The sequence below is a fragment of the Schistocerca cancellata genome, chromosome 11 (genome assembly GCF_023864275.1).
Source record: "Schistocerca cancellata isolate TAMUIC-IGC-003103 chromosome 11, iqSchCanc2.1, whole genome shotgun sequence".
Taxonomy (NCBI): domain Eukaryota; kingdom Metazoa; phylum Arthropoda; class Insecta; order Orthoptera; family Acrididae; genus Schistocerca; species Schistocerca cancellata.
In genome coordinates this window covers 61,718,306-61,734,198 of record NC_064636.1, presented here as the reverse complement: position 1 = coordinate 61,734,198, position 15,893 = coordinate 61,718,306, and the positions used below count along the sequence as shown (strand labels likewise).

Genomic DNA, 15,893 nt, shown 5'->3' with positions numbered 1-15,893 from the left:
TCGCATATGCCTTCAACCAGACAATCGTTGGAGACGTATTTGGAGGCAACCCGGTCAGGTTGGACGCCTTAGACACCCTGTCCAGCAAGTGCAGCAAGGTGGAGGTTCCCTCCTGTTTTGGGGTGGCATTATGTGGGGCCGACGTACTCCGCTGGTGGTCATGGAACGCGCCGTAACGGCTGTATGATACGTGTATGGCATCCTACGACCGATACTGCAACCACATCTGCAGCATATTGGCGAGGCATTCGTCTTCACCGACGACAATTGGCGCCCCCATCGTGCACATCTTGTGAATGACTTTTTTCAGGATAACGATATCGTTCGTGTAGACTAGCCAGCATGTTCTCCAGACATGAGCTCTATCGAACATACCTGGGACAGATCGAAAAGGGTTGTTTATGGACGACTTGTTCCACCAACCACTCTGAGGGATCTACGCCGAATCGCCGTTGAGGAGTGGGGCAATCTGGACCTTGATGAACTTGGGGATAGTATGTCACGACAAATACATGCATGCATCAATGCAAGAGGACGTGCTGCTGGGTATTAGAGGTACCAGCGTGTACAGCAGTCTGGAGCACCACATCTGAAGGTCTCTCTGCATGGCGGTACAACATGCAACGTATGGTTTTCATGAGGAATAAAAGGGCGGTAATGATGTTTATGTTGATCTCTATTCCAATTTTCTGTGCAGGTTCCGGAACTACACAGTACGCGAAAGAACTTGCCCCCCTTCTAACAGCCGTGTACCGCAAGTCTCTAGAGGAGCGGAAGGTTCCAAACGATTGGAAAAGAGCACAGGTAGTCCCAGTCTTCAAGAAGGGTCGTCGAGCAGATGCGCAAAACTATAGACCTATATCTCTGACATCGATCTGTTGTAGAATTTTAGAACATGTTTTTTGCTCGAGTATCATGTCGTTTTTGGAAACCCAGAATCAACTCTGTAGGAATCGACACGGATTCCGGAAACAGCGATCGTGTGAGACCCAACTCGCTTTATTTGTTCATGAGACCCAGAAAATATTAGATACAGGCTCCCAGGTAGATGCTATTTTCCTTGATTTCCGGAAGGCGTTCGATACAGTTCCGCACTGTCGCCTGATAAACAAAGTAAGAGCCTACGGAATATCAGACCAGCTGTGTGGCTGGATTGAAGAATTTTTAGCAAACAGAACACAGCATGTTGTTATCAATGGAGAGACGTCTACAGATGTTAAAGTAACCTCTGGCGTGCCACAGGGGAGTGTTATGTGACCATTACTTTTTACAATATATATAAATGACCTAGTAGATAGTGTCGGAAGTTCCATGCGGCTTTTCGCGGATGATGCTGTAGTATACAGAGAAGTTGCAGCATTAGAAAATTGTAGCGAAATGCAGGAAGATCTGCAGCGGATAGGCACTTGGTGCAGGGAGTGGCAGCTGACCCTTAACATAGACAAATGTAATGTATTGCGAATACATAGAAAGAAGGATCCTTTATTGTATGATTATATGATAAGCGGAACAAACACTGGTAGCAGTTACTCCTGTAAAATATCTGGGAGTATGCGTGCGGTACGATTTGAAGTGGAATGATCATATAAAATTAATTGTTGGTAAGGCGGGTACCAGGTTGAGATTCATTGGGAGAGTCCTTAGAAAATGTAGTCCATCAACAAAAGAGGTGGCTTACAAAACACTAGTTCGACCTATACTTGAGTATTGCTCATCAGTGTGGGATCCGTACCAGATCGGGTTGACGGAGGAGATAGAGAAGATCCAAAGAAGAGCACAGGGTTATTTGGTAACCGTGATAGCGTTACGGAGATGTTTAACAAACTCGAGTGGCAGACTGCAAGAGAGGCGCTCTGCATCGCGGTGTAGCTTGCTCGCCAGGTTTAGAGAGGGTGCGTTTCTGGATGAGTTATAGAATATATTGCTTCCCCCTACTTATACCTCCCGAGGAGATCACGAATGTAAAATTTGAGAGATTAGAGCGCGCACGGAGGCTTTCCGGCAGTCGTTCTTCCCGCGAGCCATACGCGACTGGAACAGAAAAGGGAGATAATGACAGTGACACGTAAAGTGCCCTCCGCCACACACCGTTGGGTGGCTTGCGGAGTGTAAATGTAGATGTAGATGTAGATGCAAAACTTTTTTGACGTGTTTATTTATCGAAAATTGCGAAAAAGATGTAATATAAAATAAAAGTATCGCCACTCGACATTACCACTTCGTTATCGGTATATCGGGGACGTCCTTATCGTCAGTTTATAAAGAAATTTTTTTGCAAGGACTATCGATAATTTATCAACGTCCCTAGTGTCTCAACAATACTGAATACACTGATGTCCAAAATTAAAGCAACAAACCACTGTCTCATTAATTAAAACTTCCGGGCTGAATTGCCGTGGTCCATATATAAAACTTCTTCTCCTTCCTGACGTTTCGTTGCCGGCTGCGGGCAACATCTTCCGAGGTGAGTCGCCGACTGAATGATGCCGGCCGTGAAAGCTTACATGCTATGATGAAACCACTGTCTCCCCATGCTGTGTGTAATTCACGATATAATCGTACTAAATGTCAACAGATGTTCCTACGATCGTGTTCTGTACCGAAGATGGCACTCCGATGAATGGACAACCACGGCAGATATGACGTCAGGGCGCCTATGAAACGGAGTCGTGTCTGCAGGGTAGTCCAACACGCATAATCGCTGTGTACGCTGTCACAGACAGTGCAGCATGGCAGAGGGGAGATGCCTATCAGACTCTTTGTGGTGGAGGAAAAATGGAAGTAGGACAGTCGTAAACTGATGTAGCCGCACGGCTTAAAATGAATAGTTGTGTTGTTTTTCAGATGTCACGATAGTTTATAGAGACACAAATCATCTCCTGAAGACCAAGGCAGGGCCGAACACGTGTGACTTCGGAAGAGAGGCCCGTTATTTGGCTGGCTGTAAGGGCACGGCAGTGTGCGATTTGCAGGGGGGATGGGGGGGGGGATTTCACCCCCTTTGCATCAGACCTCCTGTGGTTTTAGTTTATGCACCCCAACTTGGGATGTTTATTTCCCACGCACTGGAGTAAAACTTTACATATAATTTAAATTTGTGGAGCCGAACACTGAAAGTTTTTAATACAGTCTTACTATTAATACTATTAATTTGTTTGCTTATTAATTTTGAAAAAGTGTTATGCAGTAGTTAAGCATTTCAAAACATTTAGAACTAAATGACAAGGCGACGCACGCCACATTTCCGTAGCATGCCACAATGTTGCAAGACGTCGCCCCAGCGTAAACGAGGCTTTAGGACCAGGTCTGTATTGTACGGTGGATGTGATGTGTTGCGTACGAAACTAAAACCTGCAATCAGACCCAAACGTCGTGGAAAACTGTGAAGAGGTGTCATCCTGCAGCAATATAACGAGCGCCCATATTCCGCCAAACGGACAGCCGACGCAATAAAGGAGTTGAGATTCGAGGTGCTGGAACATCCACCATACAGTACAGACCTGGCTCCAAGTGATTTTCACATGTTTGGACCCTTAACGGAAGCACTACACGGAAGAAGATTTGAAAGTGACGAAGACGTCATTTCTGTGGTGCAAAATTGGTTACAGATGCAACCGAAAAACGTATTTTCTGATCAAATAAAATAACTCGTAAAACGTCAGGAAAACTACAATGAAGTCCAGGGAGGTTACGTAGAAAAATAACGCATGTTTCAGCTTTCTATCATCAGAATAAGTACAGCTTTTCACAAATGCGCCTTTACTTTTTGAATTTCCCTCGTATACCTGTATGTAGAGAGCAGTTGAACGGAATGGACAGTGTCTTGAAAGGAAGATATAAGATGAACATCAACAAAAGCAAAACGAGGATAATGGAATGTAGTCGGATTAAGTCCGGTGATGCTGAGGGAATTAGATTAGGAAATGAGACACTTAAAGTAGTAAAGGAGTTTTGCTATTTGGGGAGCAAAATAACTGATGATGGTCAAAGTAGAGAGGATAGAAAATGTAGACTGGCAATGGCAAGGAAAGCGTTTCTGAAGAAGAGAAATTTGTTAACATCGAGTATAGATTTAAGTGTCAGGAAGTTGTTTCTGAAATTATTTGTATGGAGTGTAGCCATGTATGGAAGTGAAACATGGACGATAAATAGTTTGGACAAGAAGAGAATAGAAGCTTTCGAAATGTGGTGCTACAGACGAATGTTGAAGATTAGATGGATAGATCACATAACTAATGAGGAAGTATTGAATAGGATTGGGGAGAAGAGAAGTTTGTTGCACAACTTGACCAGAAGAAGGGATCGGTTGGTAGGGCATGTTCTGAGGCATCAAGGGATCACCAAGTTAGTATTGGAGGGCAGCGTGGAGGGTAAAAATCGTAGAGGGAAACCAAGAGATGAATACACTAAGCAGATTCAGAAGGATGTAGGTTACAGTAGGTACTGGGAGATGAAAAAGCTTGCACAGGATAGAGTAGCATGGAGAGCTGCATCAAACCAGTCTCAGGACTGAAGACCACAACAACAGCAACCTGTATGTAGATGATTTTGTAAATAAGCCTAACCTATAATGTACTTTTAAAGATATAACTAGGGATGGCTTTTCTGATAGTGCATAGACGTGAATAGTGAGTTTCGGCATTAACATCTATTTATAAATAGCTGTTTAACCATGGGTAACGCCACGGTCCAAGCAAGTAACATATGTAATTATACTAACCCCCTAAGATATCCCCCCCACTGGTAAATGCACAAATCGCACACTGGGGCACGGCAACTGGCATTTGACCTCGTAGCATCCACCGGCTGTGTTGTAGCGAGGCAAACGTTGTCCGGAAGGAAACATCTAGAGTGCAGTCGTCAACATGCTACTTGGACGGTCGAACAAGGGCCGATGTTCTTTCCACAGATCACTCCCACTTCGGCCCGGATTCTCGGTGGACGAGCATCTGGAGAGAACGTGGAAGACGATTTTTGGACCCATACATTGTGGAAAGAGACCAGTATCGAGGATGATCGCTAACGGTGAGGGCAGGGATCGTATTAACGTGTGGAACACCTCTTCATGAAATTGTACGGGTGAATCAGCAAGGTTTGATTGTCATCAGGTATCGCGATGAAATCTTGGGTCCTCGTGTGCGGTTGTTGCAAGGGTGATGTGGCCCAGACTTGGTATGATGGACGAATAATTCTCGACCTCATAGCGCACAGGCGGTTGATGTCTTTTTAGTAAATGGAAGATATTGCACCCGTGGCGTGGCCTGCTCTCTCTGCGGATTTTAATCCCATAGAGCAGGGGCGGGCAGGAATCCTGCACGTGTGCGGTGCACTTGCACGTGTGCAGTTAACAGGTGTTCTGCGCGCACACAGGGGCAAGTTGGCCACCCGCTTCTCTCCCCTCCCCACCATACCATCTCACCGCTTCTTCCTGTGTAATGCGTTCTGTTTCCTGGCCTGTTTTATTGAATGAAGGAATAAGGTTATTAGGAGTGCTTGAAAGAAATCGTGATTTGAAAGAGTACCTATTACCTACGATACGTTTTATTTAATTATCACAGGTGGAGTTTACAATACATTTAATGTCTGGAACAAAATTTCTACATACAGACAAACGCAAACAGTTCCGTAAATTTTCGTTACTGATGTTTGCTCTCAACCGAGACTTATTAATTTTCATAACAGAAAAAGGCTCTTACAAACGTATGTCGAGCCAAACATTGACATTATATTCGCGGCTTCACAATGGAGACGAGGAAACTCTTGCTGTGGAAAATGGTTCAAATGGCTCTGAGCACTATGCGACTTAACTTCTGAGGTCATCAGTCGCCTAGAACTTAGAACTAATTAAACCTAACTAACCTAAGGACATCACACACATCCATGCCCGAGGCAGGATTCGAACCTGCGACCGTAGCGGTCGCCCGGTTCCAGACTGCAGCGCCTAGAACCGCACGGCCACTCCGGCCGGCTTGCTGTGGAAAGTCGTGATAAAAATCTACTACACGTCTTGCCAAAAGGAACTTGTCTCTCAGACGAGAATTATGCTGTAGAATCTACAGTGCAGATCTATTAATTCCATTTGCAATCTGGGATGAATTGTCTCGAGAAATATTCAAAACCTTGGGATAAGTGTGATATATCCCCAAATCGCTTGAGAAATTCTTCTTTTATTGCACTAAGTACGGGAACAGATTGAAATTTCTTATAATGGCGTTCAATATTAAACTTCCGCTGACCAGCGAGAATACTGCCACATATTAAACATTTCGAATTTTCACGTTTTTGCACAAAGAAAAAATGATTCTCCCATTCCTTTTTAAAAGATAGCAAATCTCCGCTTCTCCGTTTCCTTGATTCACTCTGCATTTTCCGGTTCTTGAAATACAACGTTCACTACGTAGTGGTCGCTTCGCTTCAACGTCCGCAGCTTAGCCTGCCGGCTTTCGTCACTGTCCCGTTTGACGATTGCACGCGAGCAGCACACGTGATACTGCCATGGAGTACGTCTGGGACGCACTGTGGAGACGGCTCGCATGACGTCAGCATCCACTAATCACCCTCCAACACTTGCGAGCAGCTCTGCAGGAAGAATGGGCGTTACTGCCTCAGTGTGATATTGATGACATCATTCACAGCATGCTCCGTCGTTGTCAGGTCTGTATTGCTGCCAGAGGTGGTCACAACCGATACTGAACACATTAAGCAGTTGTCAGGGCCTGTGTGCAAATCCTTTAAGTTGAAAAAAAAACGAAGAATATTTTTGTCTAACGTTATTCATGTTGCAGTTGATTACGTTCTGTATTCTTTACATTCTTCCTATTGTGCTACCACCTGTTTATACTGTTTTGTGGCAAAATAAATGCAACTTTGCCATATTTCTGTTTGGTGCTATGATTTTGGACACCAGTGTACATACAGCAATAAAATTTACTCGGTACTGCTACACCCCTGATGAGAACGAAAGCATCCAAGGAGATTATCCCATTGTCCATTATAATTATCCGGGCTGTTATGCCGTGGTCGGTTGATGAATTTTGTGTCAATTCCCAACGTTTCGCCCCCGTCTGTGGAGGACACCTTCAAGGGGGTCTGTAGCTCGATGGAAGGTCCAACACACCCACTGGCTCGCTACTGACTGCCGCCAAATTCCGTGTCCGCGCGCTCCCGCGCCGCGGCGTGACGTCACGTGTTTTGAAAACGTCAGTGCAATTGGCCGCTGTCCGCTGCCGTTGCCATCACCCAGTAGTGGACGGGTGGTACACATCTTCTTCAACACCGGCATCCATATACCGTTTAATTTCACGCCCTCCTCCTTTCGACTGAAATTATTAGGGTGTTTGGCGATTTCGATTGCCTCCCTGTAGAGCCTTTCGTAATATCCGCTTGTGGCCGCTAGTACTTGCGTCTCCTCGAAACCAATATGGTGGTTACCTGGCTGGAAAGCATGCTCCGCAACAGTTGATCGTTCCGTTTTTCGTCTTCTACAATTGCCCTTGTCCTCTTCCAAACGTTTTGAAACAGTTCTTTTAGTGGTACCCACATAAACATATCCACAGCTGCATGCGATCCTATACACTCTAGCTTTTTCCAACGGTTTGCGAGCGTCCTTGGTAGGCTTAAGGTATTCCTGCGTCTTCCTGGTGGGCTTGTAAATTACGGTAATATTCCGCTTCGTCAAGATCCTCCCTATTCTTTCCGTTACATTCTTAACAAACGGCAGGAAAACCTTAGATTTTGCAGTAGGCTGTACGTCACTATGGTTTCTGCGTGGCTGTCTCAACTCACGTTTTATTTCGGCGGACGAATATCCGTTCTTCATTAGTGCATAGTGGAGATGTTCCATCTCAGCGTCGAGCAACTCAGATTCACAAATATTTCTAGGTCTGTGCGCTAACGTCTTGATAACACCTAGCTTCTGTTGTGGGTGGTGGTTCGAATCCCGGTGCAAATAACGGTCCGTGTGCGTGGGTTTGCGGTACACTGAGTGGCCCAAACTACCATTTTCGTTTCTAAAAACAAGCACATCGAGGAAATGTAATTTGCCGTCTACTTCCTCCTCCATTGTAAACTGAATTCTCGAGTTTATACTATTCAGATGTTCGTGGAACCGGCTTAGTTCCTCCCTGCCATGTCTCCACAGCACAAACGTGTCATCCACGTATCAGAACCATACATTTGGTTTTTTTGCTGGCAGTACCTAAGGCCTGTTCTTCGAATTTCTCCATAAAGAAGTTTGAATTACGGGACTCACGGGGCTTCCCATAGCCACGCCATCCGTTTGTCCATAAAACTGTTCATTCCACTTGAAGTATGTGGTCGTCAAACAACACTTAAACAGTTCTGAAATATCGGCAGGAAAAATTCGATCCAGCTGTTCCAATACATCATTAAGTGGGACCACGGTAAACAGCGATACCACATCGAAGCTGACCAATATGTCCTCCGGCTGGACCACTATGCCATTCAATCTGTTGATGCAATGTGTCGAATTCTTTATATAAGAGTCCGAACGGCCCACGTGTGGTTTGGCTAACGAGTAGATGGGCGAATCAATGGAACTTAGCATCGGTCTTAACGGCACATTTTCTTTATGAATTTTGAAGCCTCGGTGGTAGCGCAACCGAATTGCAGAGACCTTTCTGTACACTCTCTTCAATGGAGGACTTTTTTTATTAACTGCGACCCAGTTCTAAGAACGTTGTTAGTGGGGTCCTTATTCAGCTTCATATATGCTTGCGGATCAAGTAGATCAGTAATTTTACTCTGATAGTCGGCCACATCCATAACCACCGTTGCGCTTCCTTTGTCAGCTGGGAGAATCAAAATACAGGGTGATTCAAAAAGAATACCACAACTTTAAAAATGTGTATTTAATGAAAGAAACATAATATAACCTTCTGTTATACATCATTACAAAGAGTATTTAAAAAGGTTTTTTTTCACTCAAAAACAAGTTCAGAGATGTTCAATATGGCCCTCTCCAGACACTCGAGCAATATCAACCCGATACTCCAACTCGTTCCACACTCTCTGTAGCATATCAGGCGTAACAGTTTGGATAGCTGCTGTTATTTCTCGTTTCAAATCATCAATGGTGGCTGGTAGAGGTGGCCGAAACACCATATCCTTAACATACCCCCATAAGAAAAAATCGCAGGGGGTAAGATCAGGGCTTCTTGGAGGCCAGTGATGAAGTGCTCTGTCACGGGCTGCCTGGCGGCCGATCCATCGCCTCGGGTAGTTGCTTGAACCAATTTCAGACGATAAGGTTTCATAACTAACCTTTTTCGTAGGACTCTCCATACAGTTGATTGTGGAATTTGCAGCTCTCTGCTAGCTCTGCGAGTCGATTTTCCTGGGCTGCGAACAAATACTTGCTGGATTCGTGCTACATTTTCATCACTCGTTCTCGGCCGTCCAGAACTTTTCCCTTTGCACAAACACCCATTCTCTGTAAACTGTTTATCCCAACGTTTAATACACCACCTATCAGGAGGTTTAACACCATACTTCGTTCGAAATGCACGCTGAACAACTGTCGTCGATTCACTTCTGCCTTACTCAATAACACAAAAAGCTTTCTGTTGAGCGGTCGCCATCTTAGCATCAACTGACGCTGACGCCTAATCAACAGCGCCTCAAGCGAACAAATGTACAACTAAATGAAACTTTATAGCTCCCTTAATTCGCCGACAGATACTGCTTAGCTCTGCCTTTTGTCGTTGCACAGTTTTAAATTCCTAAAGTTGTGGTATTCTTTTTGAATCACCCTGTACTATCGTCGTCATTCAGGAGTTTTAAAGCTCTTCTCTCACCCACAGTTATATTACTCTTCGGCGGTTTTGCATTGGCTAATATTCTCACTGTTCTACAGACCCCCTTGAAGACGGGGACGAAACGTTGGCAACTTACACAGAATTCATCAACCGACCACAGCATAACACCCCGGATAATTATAATGGACGTGACATTTCTGGCCGTGAAAGTCTACATTTGAGTGATTATCCCATTGTCATTTTCTGTTTCCGAGGTGAGCTAGGACAAGCAGTCATGTCGTATCATGTCGTGTCACAGTGCTGACCGGATCCCTCTGCTGTGCCGTGTTGCAGGAACCCCACGTGGTGGGGTCGCCGCACCGCCATGGAGCGCGGGCTGACGCTGGTGGCGACGGTGGCGCTCCTGCTGGCCGGCGCGCTCGCCATCTCGCTGGGCGCCCTCGTCGCCAGGCAGCAGCACCAGTCCGGTATGGCCGCCAGAACAAAAGCCACACAAACGTAAACAAACCTGTCGCTGCATTTCAGTTCCTACTGCTGCTGCTTGCGGTGTTGGAGTCTGGCAGTGAAACCTGCCGGCTAGAGTTCTTTGGAGTCACTTCCCACTCTGAGACTCCTCTGTGTCATTCACGCCTCTACACAATCTATATTGTTTCGGATACATGGAATTTCACAAATGCTGCCCAATCTGCACTTGTGCAGTGTTGGTTCAGAAGTTCTTTACACATAAATGTCATGACAACATATAAATCCCATATAAATAGGGAAAAAAATAATTCCAGAACTGTTAAAAAGGTCGAAGCCCTCTGTGACATTATATGTGTTACGGAGTGTGCTGGCTCCTATTGCTGGCTACTGGCACTCCCACGATCAGCGTAAGTGTGACGTCCTTTTTCTATGCCCTACCAGTATTCTTCACCTTGATATGTGGAAGTGAGGCGACATTATGCTGTCTGTTACTGGAATCAATACTTGTTGATAACGTCTGCTCTTTGCAGTAATTTGAGTCTATATTCAGCGCTACACAAATCTTTTATAGTGTCTTTCGTTAATAAGTTTCGATTCAAATTGTTACTATTGGGTACCTGCATTGTTTTCCCAGCAAAGACGCTCATTAACAGTTACTAGACGAGCAATCCGCGTTTCAGAATGAGTGGATATCTTTGGGTAGCGTAGTACACGTGCACAAGGTGATGATGAATAAGTCCCATACTCTTTGACAGAGCGTAGGGGAACGATGCAGGAGACCCGCACCGCCGTACTGGGCTAGGTCCTAGTGGAGGTGGTTTGCCTTTGCCTTCCTCCGACCGTAATGGGGATGAATGATGATGATGAAGACGACACAACAACACCCAGTCATCTCGAGGCAGGTGAAAATCCCTGACCCCGCCGGGAATCGAACCAAGGGCCCCGGGCTCGGGAGGCGAGAACGCTACCGCGGACCACGAGCTGCGGACGTTCCTTCAAAAGACGCAGCGTTTGAAACTTCCTGGCAGATTAGAACTGTGTGCCAGACTGAGAGTCGAACTCGGGACCTTCGCCGTTCGTGGAAGTACAGGACAGGAGTCGTGCTTGGGTAGCTCAGTTGGTAGAGCGCTTGCCCGCCAAAGGCGATGGTTTCGAGCTCGAGTCTTAGTCTGGCACACAGTTTTAATCGGCCAGGAAGTTTCATGTCAGTACACACTCCATTGCAGAGCGGAAATTTCATTACGGACACAGGGTTCATTTAACACACCATGATGTTTTGTCTATTGACAATTATTCCCTTCAATATTCGTGGGGAATAAACGATTATTATTATTATTTCTTTCCTTTCTCAGACGTTATGTCTGGTTAAAAATGGAAAGTGACGCGGACCTTGATCAAGCGTGACTTCCTTTTAACTGTGCGGTATATGTTACATTGCATTTAGGAACTTTCGGGTAATTGAACATGTATCAATAATTACAGATTTCTGTAATTGTATGTATATGTTTGGATGTAGCTGTATTGCGTTGATGTACTGGTGGATATTGTGTGGTACGAGGTGCATTCAAGTTCTAAGGCCTCAGATTTTTTTTCTCCGGACTGGAAAGAGAGAGAAACATGCTCATTGTTCTAAAATGAAGCCGCGTACATTGTCAATACGTCCCAGAGATGGCAGCACAGTACGGCAGATGGAATTTTACAGCCAGCGGCGAGAATGAGAACTGTTTTAAATACTTAAAATGGCGACGTTTTCCTTACTTGAACAGCGTGCAATCATTCGTTTTCTGAATTTGCGTGGTGTGAAACCAACTGAAATTCATCGACAGTTGAAGGAGACATGTGGTGATGGAGTTATGGATGTGTCGAAAGTGCATTCGTGGGTGCGACAGTTTAATGAAGGCAGAACAATGTGCGACAACAAACCGAAACAACCTCAGGCTCGCACATGCCGGTCTGACGACATGATCGAGAAAGTGGAGAGAATTGTTTTGGGGGATCGCCGAATGACTGTTGAACAGATCGCCTCCATAGTTGGCATTTCTGTGGGTTCTGTGCACACAATCCTTCATGACGACCTGAAAAGTGTCATCCAGGTGGGTGCCACGAATGCTGACGGACGAACACATGGCTGCCCGTGCGGCATGTTGCACAAGCAATGTTGACGCGCAATGACAGCTCGAATGGGACTTTCTTTTCGTCGGTTGTGACAATGGATGAGACGTGGATGCCATTTTTCAATCCAGAAATAAAGCGCCAGTCAGCTAAATGGAAGCACACAGATTCACCGCCACCAAAAAAATTTCGGGTAACCGCCAGTGCTGAAAAAATGATGGTGTCCATGTTCTGGGACAGCGAGGGCGTAATCCTTACCCATTGCGTTCCAAAGGGCACTACCGTAACAGTTGCATCCTACGAAAATTTTTTGAAGAACAAATTCCTTCCTGCACTGCAACAAAAATGTCCGGGAAGGGCTGCGCGTGTGCTGTTTCACCGAGACAACGCACCCGCACATCGAGCTAACGTTACGCAACAGTTTCTTCGTGATAACAACTTTGAAGTGATTCCTCATGTTCCCTACTCACCTGACCTGGCTCCTAGTGACTTTTGGCTTTTTCCAACAATGAAAGACACTCTACGTGGCCGCACATTCACCAGCCGTGCTGCTATTGCCTCAGCGATTTTCCAGTGGTCAAAACAGACTCCTAAAGAAGCCTTCGCCGCTGCCATGGAATCATGGCGTCAGCGTTGTGAAAAATGTGTACGTCTGCAGGGCGATTACGTCGAGAAGTAACGCCAGTTTCATCGATTTCGGGTGAGTAGTTAAACAGAAAAAAAAATCGGAGGCTTTAGAACTTGAATGCACCTCGTATGACTCCTGTAGTTGACAGTATAATTGGTATAATGTCGACTTTATCCTGATGCCACATGTCCTTGACTTCCTCAGCCAGTTGGATGTATTTTTCAATTTTGTCTCCTGTTTTCTTTTGTATATTTGTTGTACTGGGTGTGGATATTTCGATTAGTTGTGTTAATTTCTTCTTTTTGTCGGTGAGTATGATGCCAGGTTTGTTATGTGGTGTTGTTTTATCTGTTATAATGGTTCTGTTCCTGTATAATTTGTATTCATCATTCTCTAGTACATTTTGTGGTGCATACTTGTATGTGGGAACGTGTACTTTTATTAGTTTATGTTGTATGGCAAGCTGTTGATGTATTATTTTTGCTACATTGTCATGTCTTCTGGGGTATTCTGTATTTGCTAGTATTGTACATCCGCTTGTGATGTGGTCTACTGTTTCTATTTGTTGTTTGCAAAGTCTGCATTTATATGTTGTGGTATTGGGATCTTTAATAACATGCTTGCTGTAATATCTGGTGTTTATTGTTTGATCCTGTATTGCAATCATGAATCCTTCCGTCTCACTGTATATATTGCCTTTTCTTAGCCATGCGTTATTATTATTATTATTATTATTATTATTGTAGTCCAGAGATAATCCAATACAGAGTTCACTTCTCATGACACTGTGTTCGAAGTTGTACGGATCTATAGCTTTCCCTCAATAAAACAGTTTCTTTGATATGGTTCACTCCTATGACTTGTGACACTTTAGCTCGATACTTAATGTCCACACAGGGTCTATAGCTGAAAGTCAAGCTGCAGTGTGATGTCTGAATAGTAGCTTTGGCAACAACTGAAGTTCTTAAATTTAAATTAATGATATCGATCATTTATCGATTAAGAAGTTCTATGGACGTTAGCGTTATCTCAGTTCTGTCAGTTTTCGTGTTTTTAACAATAAATTAAACGAACAGAAATTTACTTTTAATTTGCCCGGCTTCCAATGACGCAGACTTAAGGGAGGCGAATACTCGGTAATAAGATGTTAAAAGCTCGGACACTAAAATTTCGGACACAAAGAGTAACAGATGCTAAAGACTGCCAGACGCTAAAGACTCCGAGAAGCTAAAAACGTTAATAATATGTAGTTGGGTTCCTATAGTGGTTATGAAACAAAAGCGACGTTCGTTAGAAACTCTTTGAATAAAGCACGTTGCTACTTTTCATATAACACCGCATTCCATTGGCTCTTATATTCGTTTATTTAATTTTCTCTACTTTAAAAAGGGGAATTCGTGATTTTACTGTAAGAATATATGAAAAACGGGAAATGTTCATGGCCAGTTGGAATAAATTTTAGTTTCAAAAAAGACCAGTGGGCTTTCGGGTGGGGAGGAAGGTTTATCAGCGAAAATGTGCGCCCTTTATGTTTCATGAAACATTCGAGACATTGGAACGAGAATTTTTGGAAACGATAGTAGGGTGAAAGGCAATGTAATTTTGTTGTATGGGTAACTGTTGTATCAACCAAAGTATAGGAGGCAATACATTTTCCTAAACGGAAATATGTACTATATTAACACAGTTCGAAAGCTGTTGAAAAGATGAATACATTGACATGGCGATTTTTAATAGCATCAAAATGGAAAGACGCAGCAGCGGCAGGAATTGGCTGTGGCAGTATAAACGCCGCCGATTGGGAGCCTCATGCTAGGGATCTGTCATTGTGTGATCTGTAAGGCAGGACTACATAACTGAAAAAGCCACCTGTTGTGGTATAGTTCAATTCTTTTATCTTGGCGGCTCGCGCATGCCCGCCCAGACGCGGGAGATTGCTGCGTTGCCAGTTGCACACGACGCACGCACCAAGAGAAGCAGCGCCATAGTTCTAGCATAGTTCGCAAGCTTACGTTTAGGGGGGAGCGCGCAGTTCACGAAGTAAAGCCACCACGGCCGCATTAACCCTTTCGCTGCTACAGAGACGTGCTCCCCGCATTCCGCGCTGTGCGCGATTTTGTCACTGCACTGCGCGCCTGTGCAGACACACTTTTGTTGCAGTCGCGAAAGATGGAATATTTCTCAATATTACATACGACACCTATGTGGTACTTAAATTAAATGAGATATTGTTACACAGTAAATTTTATATGAAATTTAGGTACCTTGTCCACATTTCATTCTCAACATTGTGGCGACTAAAATCGACCATACGGAAAGTATACTCTATGGACATTTACCTCTGCAAACTCTTCAAAATTTCGTGCAATGGTTTACTATATTCAATGCTGCACAATACCTGGGTTGAACATCGAAACCAAATTAATTCATTTATGGGGGGAAGGTATCAGTCAAGAAGATGTGTAAAAAATCTAATTTTTGGGCCAAATAGTTTTTGTGAAATCGAATGGTAAGTGTGTCAAAGCAGTGAGAACACCATGTGTCTGCACAGGCGAGCAGTGCAGTGATGACAAAATCGCGCACAGCGCGGAATGCGGGGAGCACGTCTCTGTAGCAGCGAAAGGGTTAATGAAGAGACAAAGCACTAGAAATTTAAAAAAATTGCATTCAAACGAATAAAATTCGTGAAGTAAGGCACTTCGATATTGTTTTTAAATAAAGAAAATAATTAGCACCACACAAGGTTTGAACTCCACACCTTTCACTTCCGATCCCAACGACTTAACCGTTACGCTACCACAACTCGTCCTCCAATCAAACACCACGAGGTATCTAACACCTCACGCAAAATACTGACCAACACTGTTGGTATGATTATGAATTACTCACACTTCGTCGAAGTACAATAGGAA

General features: G+C 44.4%; 1 protein-coding gene across 1 annotated transcript in view; it reads left to right on the top strand.

The window, feature by feature from the left end:
- LOC126108565 (neprilysin-2-like) overlaps positions 1-15,893 on the top strand; it is a 339,107-nt gene that overhangs the window by 107,529 nt on the left and 215,685 nt on the right. Inside the window, exon 2 of the mRNA XM_049913853.1 lies at positions 10,110-10,243. Coding sequence (XP_049769810.1) covers positions 10,110-10,243 — 134 coding nt within the window. The remainder of the gene's footprint in view (positions 1-10,109; positions 10,244-15,893) is intronic.